Source organism: Microtus oregoni, unplaced genomic scaffold (assembly GCF_018167655.1).
Source record: "Microtus oregoni isolate MIOR12 unplaced genomic scaffold, Mior012 000122F_ref0000035, whole genome shotgun sequence".
In the NCBI taxonomy this organism is placed as follows: domain Eukaryota; kingdom Metazoa; phylum Chordata; class Mammalia; order Rodentia; family Cricetidae; genus Microtus; species Microtus oregoni.
Genome location: NW_024544754.1, coordinates 1,857,458 through 1,874,675, shown reverse-complemented (window position 1 = coordinate 1,874,675; position 17,218 = coordinate 1,857,458). Strand labels below are relative to the sequence as shown.

Here is a 17,218-nt window from a genome sequence, read left to right as displayed (position 1 = left end):
GCTAAATACCATATTAATTTCCATGATTTCTTCTCCATTTGGGAAGATGTAAAGTAGTGTTCTGATTTGCCAATGTAAGGAAGGTTGTCCATAATTGATGTAAAATGATAGACCTCTTATTTCTGGAAGCCAGATTGACATGAGGGTTCACTCTTGTCAATGGATCTGATGTGTATGTCCAATGTCTGCCCTGCCACATGAGACCATGTTGATGCAAGAATTTTGAGTCACTAACATGAAGAATGTCAATTTCCATTCCCTCACCCACCATCTGAAACCATGTTGGAATCTAATACACTTTTCAACACCGACAAATAGGATGATTTAATTGATGCCTGCTGCTTGTCAACCATATGAATGTCCATGTTTGGAAATAAATTGGTAATCCTACTATGTCTGTAAGTAATGTTGATGCCCATGATCTTCTCAACACTGGATAACAGGTTGGTTTCTGTGATCTCTCTTACTACAGTGACCATGTTAAGGTAAGTGTTCCTTGTTGTCAATATATAGAATGTTAATTTCCAAGATATAACTAACTACTTGGAACTAAGTTTATGAACATAATTTATGGTGCCACCTGAACCCTTGACCGTTTCATTGATATAGGCTGCCTCTGTTAACCATGATGATGTCTAAGTTCCCAAACCCCATGTTTCTGCTCTTGGTTTAGGAAGCCATAATGATGACTGTGATCCACGTTACCACTGAGTAATATGTGCAATTTGATGTTCACTCTGGCCCATTATGACCATAAAAGGGGAAGTGACTTTGTTGCTAATGTGAAAAAATAATTTGCCCAGAATTGAACTACCTTCTGAAACTACGTGGATATCCATAATTCTTCCTGCCACATGCAATCAGCGTATTTCATTGGTTTTGGTGATTCTGATAACAATTTTGATATCCATGATCAATTGTAGCATGCTATTCATGCTATTTATGGAAACCATGGTAGTGTGTTTAGTCTTCTTTGCCCTTGAATGTGAAATTAATGCCTATCATCTGTCCTGACACTGGGAACAACAATGATAAAAAAATTCTGTTCGTGATGTGAGGAATAATTTTTCCATGATTTTACCTGCAGTGATCTGAAACTGTTTATCTATAATTTTTAAAGCAAGCTGCAACCATGTTGACACGATTGCCTCTTTTTACCATGAGGATATCCAAGATCAGATCATCCAGAATATTCCTATTGGTCTGGAACCAATTTTGAAGACTATGTTTCTTCTTATACCTTGAAATGAAGTATATATATTATCATTCTTGTTAATTGTAAAGGTTTAAACTGTAATTAGAAACTTAGTTGATATCCATGATTCAAGGAATCACCTGTAACCATGCTGATATCATTGAACCAGCCTGCCTCTATTTATCAAAATGATGTGCAGCATATACCCTACCATGTTATTCCTACTCATTCAGGGGATACAATATTGATTTCAGTGTTTTCTCACTGAATAGCATATTGATTTCACTGAAATATCCTGCCATCTGTGAGAATGTAAAGGTAAGTGTTCGATGTTGACAGGTGAAAATGTAAATTTCCAAGAACTGAACTACCAGTTCAACTAAGTTGATATCCGCCAATCATGCTGCTTCATGCAAACAGCTGATTTCATTGATCTTTGCTGCCTCTGTTAAATATTTGATGCCCATGTTTGGAGATACCATTCAATGTCTCCTCTTTCTGGAAGCCATGTTGATGAAGGAGTATTTTCTTGTTCATGGATTTGATGTGTATGTACAATTTCAGTCCTGCTCATGAGATAGTGTTGATGCAAGAGTTTTAAATTGACAATGTAAAGAATGTTGATATACATGACCTCATCTACCATCTGAAACCATGATTCAATCAATTACACATGCTGACACCAACTAACAGGATAATTTATTTGATGTGTCCAAACTCTGCTAACCATAAGGATGTCCATGTTTGGAACTGCAATGGTAGTTTATTACATCTGAGAGTAATGTTGATGGTCATGATCTTCTTCATATTGCATACCATGTTGTATTCCATGATTTCTCTTGCTACCTGTGACTATGTTAAGGTAAGTGTTATTTGTTGCAAATCTGTATAACGTTAATTTTCAAGATTTAACTAACAATTAGAAACTAAGTTTATATACATAATATCTATGAATATATGGACACCTACACCAAGGGTAATTTCATTGATACTTGTTGCTTCTTTTTAATAATGCTAATGTCTATGTTCCAATCCCCCATGCTACTGCTCTAGTTCCTGGAAGCCATGATGATATGCTTTGCCTTCTGATCCCTGGGTATCATGTGGATTTTGATGTTTAATCTGGCTCTTTAAGACCATATTAAGGTAAGTATTCTGTGGTGCCAACATGAAAATTGTAAATTTCCAAGAATTATACTACAATCTGAAACTAAGTGGATATCTATAGTTCATACCGTCACCTGCAGTCAAGCAGTGTCATTGGTCCTGGTGGACTCTGTTAACCATTTTGATGGCCATAATCATTTATACCAAGCTACCCCTACTCCTTCTGGAACCAATTGTGTTGCATTTGGTCCTCCTTCGCCCTGGATATGATATTGATGCCCATCCTGTGTCCTATTACTGGAGACAACGTTGATAAAAATTTATGTTTGCAATGAGAAGAGTATTATTTTCCATTATTTTTAACTGTAGTGATGTGAAACTGTTTATCCATAATTTATGCTGCAACCTGCAACCAAGTTGATGTCATTGATATCCATTGCCTGTTTAACCATGTGGAGGTCCAAGGGCAGATCAACCTGGATATTTCTATTGGTCATGAAACCAAGTAGAAGCCTGTGGTTTTCCTTATCTGTTGAAATGAAGGTGAAGTCAATCATCATTCACATTAATTGTAAAGCTTTTTCTTACAATTGGAAACTTGGTTGTTGTCCATGATTTAAGGGGTCACCTCCAACTATGTAAACAAGATTGATCCAATCTGCCTCTGATACCCAAATTGATGTGCAACATAGAACCTGCCATGATATTCTTACTAGTTACAGATACCATGTTGATGTCTGTGTTATTTCCTACCCCCGAATAGCAAATTGATCTTCCTGAGCTCTCCTGCAATCTATGAGAATATAAAGGTAAGTATTAGGTGTTGGCAAGGTGAAAATGTAAATTTCTAAGAACTGAACTACCAACTAAACTAAGTTGAAATTCACCAATATTGCTGCTACCTGCAAACAAACTTATGTCATTGATGTTCATGCTTGGATGTACAGTTTGATGCCTCCTATTTCTGGAAGCCATGCTGATGCAAGAGTTATTTCTTGTCCATGGAGCAATGTGTATATCCAGTGTTGGTCCTGCTGCATGAGATCATTTCGAATCAAGAATTTTGATTTGACAATGTGAAGAAAGTAAATTTCCATGATGTCATCCACCATATGAAATCATGTTTCAATCGATTATACAATGACAAATAGCATGATTTAATTGATGTCAGCTGGCTATGCACCTCTATGTTTTGAGTTGCAATGGTATTCCTACTACTTCTGGAAGTAATGTTGATTCTCATGGTCTACGTAACATTGGATACCAGGTTGCTTTCCATGATCTCTCCTGCTACCTATGACCATGTTAAGGTAAGTGCTTATTTTTGCCAATGTGTAGAATGCTAATTTCCAAGATGTAACCGACCACTAGAAAGTAAGTTTATATACATAATTCATTGACACACCACCACCCACGGCCATTTCATTGATCCCTACTGAATCTGTTAATAATGTTAATGCCTATATTCCAAACCTTCTCTCTATTGCTCTTTGTTTTGGAAGTCTTGATGATAATCGTGGTCCCTGTGACCACTGGATATCTTATAGATTTCGACATTCACTCTGGCTCTATATGGCCATATTAAGGTAAGTGTTCTGTGTTGGTAACATAAAAAAATGTAAATTTTCATAAACTGAACTACCATCTGAAACTTACTGGACATCCATAACTCAGGCTGCAATATATGCAGTCTTGCTTTGTCATTGATCCTGGCAGACTCTGCTAACCCTTTTGATCAATTTTACCATGCAATTCTTACTATTTCTGGAAGTCTTGATGAAGTGGTTGGTTCTCCTTGCTCCTCAATATGACGTCGATTTCCATCCTGTGTCCTTGGAGACAACTTTGATAAAAACTTCTGTTTGCAATACGAAGAATATTATTTTCCATGATTTTACCTGTAGTTATATGAAGCTATTTATCCAAAAGTTTTGCTGCAACCTGCAACCAAGTTGATGTCATTGATATCCATTGCCTTTGTTTACCACGTGTATGTTCAAGAGCAGAACAACTGGGCTATTGCTATTGGACTGGGAGCCAAGTTCAAGTCTGTGATTCTTCTTATCTGTTGAAATGAAGTGGTTGTCCATCATCTTTCCTGTTATTTTTAAAGATTTAACCTATAACTGTAAATTCAGTTGATATCCATGATTCATGGAGTCATGTGCAACCATGTTGATATCATTGATCCATTCCGCCTCTGATTGCCAAATTGATGTACAACAAAGTACAGACTATGTTTCTATTAATTCTGGATACCATATTCATACCTGTGATACCTTTTGCCACTGAAGAGTATATTGATTTATTTGACCTGTCCTGCCATGTGTGAGAACATAAACCTAAGTATTGGAGTTGTAAAGGTGAATAATATAAATTTCCAAGAACTGCTCTAACAACTATACTAAGTGGAAAGCTCCCAATCATACTGCTCCCTGCAAATAAGCTGATGTCATTTTTTTCCCTGATATTTCTATTAACCATTTGATATCCATGATTGGGCATGCCAATTTGTGCCTCCTATTTTTGGAAGTCATGATGATTCAAGGGTTCTTTCTTGCCCATGAATCTAATATTCAATCAGATGTTTAATATCTGTCCTGCTACATGAGATATTGTTGATGCAAGGGTTTTGGGTTGTCAACATGAAGAATGTCAATTTCTATGACCTCATCGATCATCTGAAATCATGTTGCAATTGATTATACATGTTGACACCAACAAATAGGACAATTTAATTGATGCCTCCTGCCTCTGCTAACCCTATGGATGTCCATGTTTGGAATTGCCGTGGTGTTCTTACTATATCTGGATGTAATGTTGATGGTTATGATCTTCTTAACTCTAGACTCAATTTTGCATTCCATAATCTTACCTCCTACCAATGATCATGTTTAGGTAAGTGTTATTTGTTGCTAATGTGAAGAATGTCCATTTCCATGACATCAACCATCATCTGATTTCATGTTTCAATTGATTATACATGCTGACACTGAAAAACAGCATGATTTAATTGAAGCCTGTTGCCTCTGCTAACAATATGCATGCCTATGTTGAGAACTGCAATAGTATTTTGACTAATTCTGGAATTAATGCTGATGCACATGATCTTATCAATACTGGATAACAGATTGTTTTCCGTGACCTCTCATGTTACCTGTGATCATGTAAAGGTAAGTGTTCATTTTTCCAATGTGTAGAATGTTAATTCCCAAGATCTAACAAACCACTAAAATCTAAATTTATAATTCATATACATGGCCTCCTGCATCAATGACCATTTCATTGATCCTTGCTGCCTCTCCTAACCATTTTGAAGTGTATGTTCCAAAGCTCCATTATATTGTTCTTTCTTTTGGAAACCATGTTGATAAATTTGGTCCATGTCACTGACCACTGGATAGCATATGGATTTCAAAGTTCACTCTGGCACTTTATGATCATATTAATGAAAGTTTTCTATGTTGCCAACTTGAATGTAAATTTCTATGAAATGAACTACCATCTGAAACTAAGTGGATATCCGTAATTAATGCCACCCCCTGCAATCTTGCTATGTCATTGGTCCCGGTGGACTCTGTTAACCATTTTGATGTTCATGATCAATTGTACCATGTTATTCCTACTATTTCTGGAAGTCTTAGTGAAGTGTTTGGCTCTCCTTTTTCCTGGATATGACATTGATGCCCATACTGTGTCCTACCTCTGCTGTCAACTTTGATAAAACATTGTGTTTGCAATGTGAAGAACATTATTTTCCATGATTTTACCTATAGTTATCTTAAACTATTTATCCATAAGTTTTCTTGCAACCTGAAACCAAGTTGATGTCATTGATATCCATCGCCTCTGTTAATCATGTGGATGTCCAAGAACAGTACAACTGGGCTATTTCTATTGGACTGGGAGCCAAGTTGAAGTCTGTGTTCTTCTTAACCCTTGAAATGAAGTTGTTTTCCATCATCTTTCATGTTATTTTTAAAGGTTTAACCTATAACTGTAAACTCAGTTGATATTCTTGATGCAGAGTCACTTGCAACCATGTTGATCTGTCCTATCTCTGTTTACCAAATTGATGTACTACAAAGGACCTACTGTGCTATTTCTATTCATTCTGGTGCCATGTTTATATCTGTGTTTCCTCCTACATTGATTTCATGAGCTCTCCTGCCATCTGTGAGAATGTAAACCTAATTGCCCAGTGTTAATAAAGGTGAAGAATGTCAATTTCTGAGAACTGAACTACCAACAAAAGCAAGTGGTCAGCTCCTAGTCATACTGATGCCTGCAAATAAGCTGATGTCATTGATCCCTGATACCTCTGTTAACCATTTGATATTCATGATTGGACATACCTATTTATGCATGCTATCTTCTATCTGGAAGTCATGATGTTGCAAGTGTTCTGTCTTGTCCATGGATCTGATGTGTATGATCAATGTCTCTCCTGCTTCATGAGACCATGTTGATGCAAGGGTTTTGAGTTGTCAACATGAAGAATGTCAATTCCCATGACCTCATCTACCATCTGAAACCATTTTGCAATCAATTATACATGTTGACACTGACAAATAGGATGGTTTAATTGATGCCACCTACCTCTGATAATGCTATGGATTCTCAAGTTTGTGAATGTAATGATATTCTTACTACATCTGGGTGTAAGGTTGGTGGTTATGATCTTCTCAACTCTGCATATCATTTTGCATTCCATGAACTCACCTCCTACCTATGACCATGTTAAGTGTTATTTGTTGCCAGTATGAAGAATGTCAATTTCTATGACATCAGCCACCATCTGAAATCTAGATTCAATTGATTATACATGTACATCCTTTAAAACAGCAAGATTTAATTGAAGCCTGCTGCCATAAACATAATCATACATATGGCTATGTTTGAAATTGCAATGGTATTCTGACTACTCTGAAAGTAATATTGATGTTCATGACCTTCTCAACACTGGATAACAGGTTGCTTTCCATGATCTCTACTGCTACCTGTAACCATGTTAAGGTAAGTGTTCATTTTTGCCAATGTGTAAAATGTTAGTTTCCAGGATTTAACTAACCACTAGAAATTAAGTTTATTGACATAATTCTTATGTATACTTGGCTGCCTGCAGCATTGGCCATTTCATTGATCCTGCCTCTGTTTACCACGCTGATGTCTATATTTCAAACCTCCATGGTATCTTGTTTGTGGAAGCCATGATGATATGCTTTGTCCATCTGATCACTGGATATCATGTGGATTTTGATGTTCACTCTGGCCCCTTATAACCATATTAAGGCAAGTGTTCTGTGCTACCAACATGGAATTGTAAATTTTCAAGAATTAAACTACAATCTGACTAAAAGGATATCCATAGTTCATTATGCCACCTGCAGTCAAGCAATGTCATTGGTCCCAGAGGAATCTGTTAATCATTTAGATGTTCATGATGTGCCATGCTATTCCTATTTCTTCTGGAAACCATGGTGATGTGTTTTGTCCTCCTTATATCTGGATATAATGTTGATGCACATCCTGTGTCCTGAAACTAAAGACATTAAGAAAAAGTTCTGTTTGCAATGTGAAGAATATTATTTTCCATGATTTTACCTTTAGTAATTAAAAATGTTTATTCATAATTTATGCTGCAACCTTCAACCAAGTTGATGTCATTAATATTTATTGCATGTTTCGTCATGTGGATGTCCAAGTGCAGATCAAGCAAGCTATTCCTATTGGTCATGTAGCCAAGTAGCAGCCTCTTTTATTTTAATCTGTTGAAATGAAGGTGATGTCCATCATCATTCACATTAACTGTAAAGCTTTTACTTTTAATTGAAAACTCAGTTGATATCCATGATTCAAGGGATCATCGCCAACCATGTAGATAATATTGATCCAACCTGTATCTGTTACCCAAATTCATGTGCAAAATAGAACCTACCATGATAGTCCTACTAGTTACAGATACCATGTTGATGTCTGTGTTATTTTTTCTCACTGGATAGTATATTGATTTCCCCAAGCTCTCCTGACATCTGTGAGAACATAAAGGTAAGTGTTTGGTGTTGGCAAGGTGAAGAATGTAAATTTCAAAGAACTGAACTACCAACTAACCTGAGTTGATATCCACCGATATTCCTGCTAACTGCAAACAAGTTTATGCCATTGATTCCTGTTGACCTTTCCTGATGCCAATGAGGAGATTAACAGTTTTATGCCTCCTATTCCTGGAAGCCATGTTGATACGAGTGTTCTTTTTTTGTCCATGGATCATATATATATATATATATATATATATATATATATATATATATATATATCCAGTGTCAGTCCTGCCACATAAGATCATATTGAATCAAGAGTTTTGAGCTGTCAATGTGAAGAATGTGAATTTCTGTGATCTTATCCATCTTCTGAAATTATGTTTCAATCATTAATACATGCTGAGAATGAAAAATAGCATGATTTCATTGATGCCTTCAGCCTCTGCTAACCATGTGCATCTCTGTGTTTGAAACTGCAACGGCATTCTTACTACTTCTGGAAGTAATGTTGATGTTCATGATCTTCCCAACATTGAATCCCAGGTTGCTTTCCATGATATCTCCTGCTACCTATGACTATGTTAAGGTAAGTGTTCATTTTTGCCAATGTATAGAATGTTAATTTCCAAAATGTAACTAACTACTAGAAACTAAGTTTATATGCATAATTTTTGATGCTACCAGCACCCATGGTCATTTCATTGAGCTCTGCTGCCTCTGCTAATTTATGTTGATGTCTGTGTCCCAAACCTCCATGCCATTGCTCTTGTTTATGGAAGCCATGATGATAAATTTGGTCCCTGTTACCACTAAATATCATATGGATTTTGATGTTCATTCTGGCCCTTTATGACTGTATTAAGGTAAGTGTTCTATGTTGCCCACTTGAAGAATGTAAATTTCTACAAACTGAAAAACCATCAGAAACTAAGTGGATATCTAATTTATGCTGCCACTTGCAATCTTGCTGCTTCATTTATTTCCGGCTTACTCTATTATCCATTTTCACATTTATGATCAATTGTACCATGCTATTCATACTATTTCTGGAAGTCCTGTTGAAGTGTTTGGTTCTCTTGGCCCCTCCTGAGATGTTGATGCCCATCCTGTATCCTGCCCTTGGAGATAACTTTCATAAAAACTTCTGTTTGCAATGTGAGAAAATCAGTCATTGATATCCATTGCCTCTGTTTACCATGTGGATGTTCAAGAGCAGAACAACCAGGCTATTCCTATTGGTTTAAGAGCCAAGTTGAAGTCTGAGATTCTTCTTATTCCTTGAAATGATTTTTTTCCAGCATTTTTCCTGTTATTTTTAAAGATTTAATTTATAACTGTAAACTCAGTTGATATCTATGATTCAAGGAGTCACTTGCAACCATTTTGATATCATTGACCCACTCTGAATCTGCTTACCAAATTGATATACAACAAAGGACCTACTATGATATTTCTGTGCATTTTGGATACCATGTTTATATCTGTGTTACCCCTACCACTGAAGAGCATATTGATTATCTGAAGTTTCCTGCCATCACTGATAATATAAATGTAAATGTTCGGTGTTGAAAAGGTGAATAATGTAAATTTACAAGAACTAAACTACTAACTCAACAAAGTGGACAGCTCCCAATCATACTGGAGCCTTCAAATAAGCAGATATCATTGATCCCTGCTACCTCTGTTAACCATTTGATGTCCATGATTGGACATAACAATTTATGGCTCCTATATGGAAGTCATGATGATGTGATGGCTCTTCCTTGTTTATGGATCTGATGTGTATGTTCAATGTCTGTCCTGTTATATGAGACCATGTTGATACAAGTGTTTTGAGTTACTAATGTTAAGAATGTCAATTTCTATGATCTCATCTACCATCTGAAACGATGTTGAAATGTATTTCACATGCCGAGCCTCACAAATAGAATAATTTAATTGATGCCTCTTACCTCAACTAACTCTTTGGATATCTGTGTTTGGAACTGCAATAGTATTCTTACTACATCTGGAAGTAATGTTGATGGTCATGATCTTCTAAACTTTGCATACCATTCTGTATTACATCATCTAACCTCCTACCTATAACCATGTTGGTAAGTGTTATTTCTTGCCAATGTGAAGAATGTCAATTTCCATGACATCAGTCACCACCTGAAATCATGTTTCAATTTATTATACATGCTAATACCAAAAAAGAGCATGAATAATTGAAATCTGCTTCCTCTGCTAATGATATGCATGTCCATGTTTAATATTGCAATGGTATTCTAACTACATTTGGAAGTAATGTTGATGCTCATGAAGTTCTCAACACTGGATGTCAGGCTCTTTTCATGATCTGTAATAATGTTTAGGTAAGTATTCATTTTTGCCAATTCATAGCATGTCAATATCCAAGATTTAACTAACCACTAGAAACTAAATTTATATACATAATTCATATGTATATATGGCCACCTGCACCAATGGCCATTTCATTGATTTTTGCTGCCTGTTTGCCATGTTTATGTTTCAAATGTCCATGCTATTACTCTTATTTATGGAAGCCATGATGATATGCTTTGTCCTTCTGACCGCTGGATATCATGTGGATTTTGACAATCACTCTGCCTTTTATGACCATATTAAGGCTAGTGTTCTGTGTTTCTAATGTGAAGAATATAAATTTCCAAGAATTAAATTACAATCTGAAACTAAGTGGATATCGATAGTTCATGCTGCCACCTGCAGTTAAGCAGTGTCGTTGGTCCCCATGGACTCTCTTAACCATTTTGATGTCCATGAAGAGTTGTACCATGCAATTCCTACTCCTTCTGGAAACCACGGTGATGTGCTTTGTCCTTTTGTCCCTTGACATGATATTGATGCCCATGTTGTGTTCTCCCACTGGAGACAACACTGGTGTAACTTCAGTTTGCAAGTAAAGAATTTTATTTTCCATGATCTTACCTATAGTGGTATGAAACTGTTTAGCCATATTTTATGCTGCATCCTCCAATGAAGTTGATGTCATTGATATGCACTGCCTCCGTTAACCATCTGGATGTCCATGAGCAGGCCAAACAAGCTATTCCTATTGGTCTGTAAATTAAGTTGAACCCTCTATTTATTCTTATCCCTTGAAATGGATTTGACGTCTATCATCTTTTTGATAATTGTAATGGTTCAACCTATAATTGGGAACTTGTTTGATATCCATGATTCAAGGAATTACCTATAACCATGTTGATATCATTTCTCTAGCCTGCTGGTGTTTACCAAATTTGATATACAACATAAGACATACCATGTTTTTGATTATTCATTCTGGATAATATGATAATGTCTGTTATTTCTTATCACTGAATAGCTTTTTAGTTTTCCTGACCCCTTCTGCCATCTGTGTGAATGTAAAGGTAAGTGTTCCCTGTTGGCAATGTAAGGAATGTAAATTTCCAGGAACTGAACTACCAAATAAACTAAGTTGATATTCACCAGTCATGCTGCTGCCTTCAAACAAACAGATATCACTGATTCCTGCTGCTGCTGCTAACAATTTTGCTGTCCACGATTGGGCATACCAGTCCATGCCTCCTATTTCTGGAAGTCACATTGCTGCAAGGGTTCTTTCTTGTTCATGAATGTGATGTGTATATCCAATTTCTTTCCTTCTCATGAGACATGTTGGTGCAAGGCTTTAAAGTTGACAATGTGAAGATTGTCAATTTATATGACCTCATCTACAAAATCAAACCGTGTTTCAATCAATTATATGTGCTGACACCAACAAATGGTAAGGTTTTTATGATGTGCCTAACCTCTGTTTACCATAAGCATGCCCATGCTGGGAATTTCAATGGTGTTTTTACTACATCTGGAGGTAATATTGATGGTCATGACCTACTCAACATTACATACCTTGCTGCATTCCATGATCTTTTTTTCTACCTGTGACCATGATAAGGTAAGTGTTCTTTGTTTATGTAGAATATTAAATTCCAAGGTTTATCTAACCCCTAGAAGCTAAGTTTATATATGTACTTCTTGGGGCCACATGTACCCTTTGCCATTTCATTGATCTGTGTTCCCTTTGTTAACTATGTTGAAGTCTATGTTCCAAACCTCCATGTTATTGCTCTTGGGTCGGGGGGCAATTATGATGTCATAATCATTGATACAAACTGATATCGTGGATTTTCATGTTCACCCTGACTCTTTATGACCCTATTATGGCAAGCATTCTGTGTTGCCAATGTGAAGAATATAAATTTCCAAGAATTAAACTAGAATCTGAAATGAAGTGGATATTCAGAGTTCATGAGACTGACTGCAGTCAAACAATGTCATTGATGCGGGTGGACTCTCTTAAGCATTTTGATGCCCATGATCAATTGTACCATGCTATTCCTACTTTTTTTCTGGAAACTATGGTGAGGCATTTGTTCCTCCTTGCCTTGGATATGACATTATGCCTATCATGTGTCTTGTCACTGGAGACAACACTGATTATAAGTTCTATTGCAATGTGAATAATATTATTTTTCATGATTTTACCTGTAGTGTTCTGGAACTGTTTATCCATAATGTATGGGGCAACCTCCAGTGAAGATGATGTCATTGATATCCATTGCCTCTGTTAACCATGAGGATATCCAAGAATAGACCAACTAGGCTATTCTGGAAGCCATGATAGCCTCTAGTTGTTCTTATCCATTTATATGAAGTTGATGTCCATCAATTTGATGTCATTAAGATCCATTGCCTCTGTTTACCATGAGGATGTCCAAGAGCAGACCAGCCAGGCTCTTCCTATTGGTCTATAAGCCAATTTGAAGCCTGTGATTATTTTTATCCCTTGAAATGAAGTTTATGTCCCTCATCATTCCTGTTGATTATAGAGGTTTGACCTATAATTGGAAACTCAATTGATATTTATAACCATGTTGATAACATTCCTCCAGCCTGCCTCTGTTTACAAATTGATGTGCAACATAATACCTACCTTGATTTTCCTATTCATACTCAATACCATGTTAATATCTATTGCTTCTTACCACTGAATAGCTTTTTAGTTTTACTGAGCCCTCCTTCCATCAGTGAGAATGTAAAGGGAAATGTTAGTGTTCCCAAAGAGAAGAATATAAATTTGCAAAGAACTGAACTACTGTTGACTAAATTTTCTGTTCTGCCCAGTTTCCACAGTCATTAAGTCTCAAAGAATTCACACAGAGGTCTACATTAGTTATAAACTGATTGGTCCCTTAGCTCAGGCTTCTTATTAACTTGGTGTCTTGGGACCTTATTCAGCGAAGTAGGCACATCTTGCTTTTTCTGTGGCTGGATCATGACTGCAGACCAAGCTTTCCTCCTCCCAGAATTCTCTTGTTCTTGTCACCCCACCTATATTTGCTGCCTTGTTGTCCTGCCTGTACTTCCTGCCTGGCTACTCGCCAATCAGCCTTTTATTAATATACAGTTGACAGGATACAACCCATTGTCCCACAGCAAACTACCAACTAAACTAAGTTGATATTTACCAGTCATGCTACTGCGTGCAAATGTGCTGATATCATTGATCCCTGCTGCCTCTGTTAACAATTTTGTTTTCCATGATTGGGCATCCCATTCTATGCCTACTGTTTCTGGAAGCCATGTTGATACAAGATTTTCTTCTTTTCCATGAAATCTGGTGTGTTCTGTCGAAGTGGCAATGTTGACTCAAAAGTTCTGTTTTCAAAGTGAGGAATTTTCTTTTCCCTGATTTACCTGTAATGCTCTGAAACTCTTTATCCTTAATCCATGCTGCAATCTGGAACCAAATTGATATTAATGACACTTGTTGCCACTGTTTACCATTTGGATGTCTAGAGCAGAGTTACCAGGTTATTCCTATTGGACTGGAAGCCATGTTATATCTGTGTTTTCTTCTTACCCCTAAAATTAAATTGGTGTTCATCATTTTTCCTGTCAATTTTAGCTGTTTTACTTATAATCAGAAACCGAGTTTATACCCATGATTCATGATGCCCCCTGAAACCATATTGATATAATTAATACTGCCTATCTCTGTTTACCAAATTGATGTCTAAGACAGTATCTGCCATGCTCTTCCTATGACTTCTGGTTTCCTTATTGATGTCTGTGTTTCTTAACCAGATATTGTGTCGATTTCCTCTTCTCCTCTGCCACTTGTAAGAATTTTAAGGTAAATATTCCGTGTTGACAATGTGAAAAATGTAAATTTCCAAGAACTGTATGAACAACTAAAGTAAAATGATATCCACCATTCATGCTAGTGGCTGCAAACTAGCTCATGTCATTGTTTCCTCCTGCCTCTGTTACCCTCTTTTGATATCCAAGATTTGATATTACATTCTATGCCTCTTATTTCAGAGTGCCATATTGATTCCAGTGTTCTTCCTTGTCCATGGGTCTGATGTGAATATTATTTACTCCTGCTGCCTCTCTTTACCATATTGATTTCCATCATAAGCCCTACCATTCTTTTCTTACTGGTTTGAAGGCCAGTTTACTACCTTGTGTTACTTTTTTCTCCTGGATAAGATGTTTTTGTTTATCATTTGTCCTGTTGCCTAAGAACATGCTGAGATAAGTTTTGTGTTTCTATTGATTCACGTAATTTGACCTACTACCTCATACTAAGTTGATATCTGTTATTCTGCCCCTGTAATCATGTTGATATCACTGATCCTTGCCTCCTCTTTTTATCATATTGATTACCATGATCTAATCTACTATGCCATCCCTACGGCTCCTGGAAGCCCTGTTGATGCCTATAGTACTTGGTTCCCCTGGATATAATGATATTGATATCTGTTCGTATTTTTGGATCCATACTGATGTAAGAGGTTTTTCCTCCAAATGTAAAGTATGTTGTTTTCCTTCAACTCAGCTACTTTCCAAAACTAAGTTGTACTTCATCATCCTTGCTTCTGTAGGCAACCATATTGATGTGACTGATCCTTGCTGCAAGTATTAACTATGTTGATTTCCATGTCCCAACCCTCCATTCAAAACTATGTTGATGTTATGGATCCATCCTTCTTCAGGTAAGCATGATGATGTCCATATCTCAAAGTACCATCAGAGGCTGGCTATGTTGATACGCCTGATCCAAATTGCCACTGGTGACCATATTGATGCTTCTAGTCTCTTTTCATAGGACACTATGTCATTTTCATGATCATACTCATTCTGTAAGCTACATTGATACTCGTTCTTTTTGCTACCTTTGGAGATCATGTTGATGTCCTTCTTCCATTCTTCTTCTTCCAGAAACCATGCTGCTGTTACTGATGTCTGTTTCCTTTCTTTATCATGTTGTCTGGGATTTGATCTGCTACCTAAAGCTCTGTTGATATCACTGATTCCTACTTCCACTAGCAAACTGTTTTTATATCTCTGATCTCTGCTGTCCCTTTAGCCATGTTTCTGCCCATGATCTGACTTACACGAAATTCTAACTCCATCTGGAAGCCATGTTGATGCCTGTGCACCTTGTTGCTCCTGGATATTATGGTGATATCCATTTTCTGCCATGCCAAATGAGACTACATTGAGGTAAGTATTCTGTGTTGCCAACATGAATATTATTGATTTCCTTAATCCTACATTCTATCCAATACTAATTAGATTCTCATGATAAATGGTGCTGCAGGCAACCATGTTTATGTTACTGTTCCTTGCTGCATCTTTTACTCATGCTGATGTTCATCATCCAACCTACTGTCTAAAACTTGGTCGATGCTACTTAGCTGTGTTGTAGCTGTCAACCATGTTGATATTACTGAACCTTGATACTACCTGTAACCATTTTGATGTCTGTCGTCGACACTGTCATCAGAAAGAATATTAAAGTCATTCATACATAGTACTACCTGAGAGCAAGTTCATGTAAGTTACCTGTGTCACCCATGTGTCTAATGTTGATTTTTATAATTGTCTACCACCTAAAACTAGGTTGGTATCCATGATCTATGCTGACATCAGTAATCATGTTGTTACTGATTCTTGCTTCCTTTCTTAACCATGCTGATTACCATTATTCAAACTATCATCTAAGACTTTGTTGATGTCACTGATCTGTACTGTAGCTGTCAACTATGTTGACATTACTAAACCTTGCTACCACTTGCAACTATACTGATGTCTAGATGATATGCTATTATCTGAGACAATGTTGAAATAAGTGGTACATATATACTTACCTGAGACCCTGTTCAGGTAAGTGTTTTGTATTGTCAGTGTGTACAATGTTGAGTTCTGTGATCTCTCTGCCACATGAAGCTAAGTTGATGTATATCATCTACACTGTCATAGGCAACCAACCATGTTGATAACACTCATCCTTGCTGCCTGTTTTAACCATGTTGATGTGTATGATCTGAACTACTATTTAAAATTTTTTTGATGTCACTCATCCATGCTGCCACTGGTAATCATGTTGATGGTCACAGTCTGTGTTGTCATCTGAGTCATTGTTTACGTCCATAGTCTAGGTTGCCACCTGAGTTCATAATTATGAACATGATGACTGTGTTCTGTGCTGCCACCAGCCACCTTGTCGATGTCTCTGATCTGTGCTACTGCTGAGAACTATGTTGATATGCATGATCTGAGCTGCTGACAGAAACTGTTTTGATATCAATAAGCCATGCTGCTGTTGGAAACCACGTTGACAACTGTGTTCTGTATTGCCACCAAATGCCATGCTGATGTACATGATCTGGGCTACATTCTGAAGATGAGTTTTATCCATGACCCAACTGCTGATGGAGACCATGTTGATGTCTGTGATCAGTTCTGGCACAAGAAGGCATACTGTTTTTAGTGATCCGTACTGCCACCTACAAACATATTATGTTGTTGATCT

The 17,218-nt window shown here is 36.9% G+C and overlaps 1 protein-coding gene across 1 annotated transcript in view; it reads left to right on the top strand.

Moving 5' to 3' along the window:
• Window positions 1–3,504: 3,504 nt before the first annotated feature.
• LOC121444406 (sentrin-specific protease 6-like) overlaps window positions 3,505–17,218 on the top strand; it is a 47,610-nt gene continuing 33,896 nt past the window's right edge. The window contains exons 1-4 of the mRNA XM_041646220.1: window positions 3,505–3,612; window positions 4,207–4,349; window positions 7,276–7,318; window positions 8,783–8,929. Coding sequence (XP_041502154.1) covers window positions 3,505–3,612; window positions 4,207–4,349; window positions 7,276–7,318; window positions 8,783–8,929 — 441 coding nt within the window. The remainder of the gene's footprint in view (window positions 3,613–4,206; window positions 4,350–7,275; window positions 7,319–8,782; window positions 8,930–17,218) is intronic.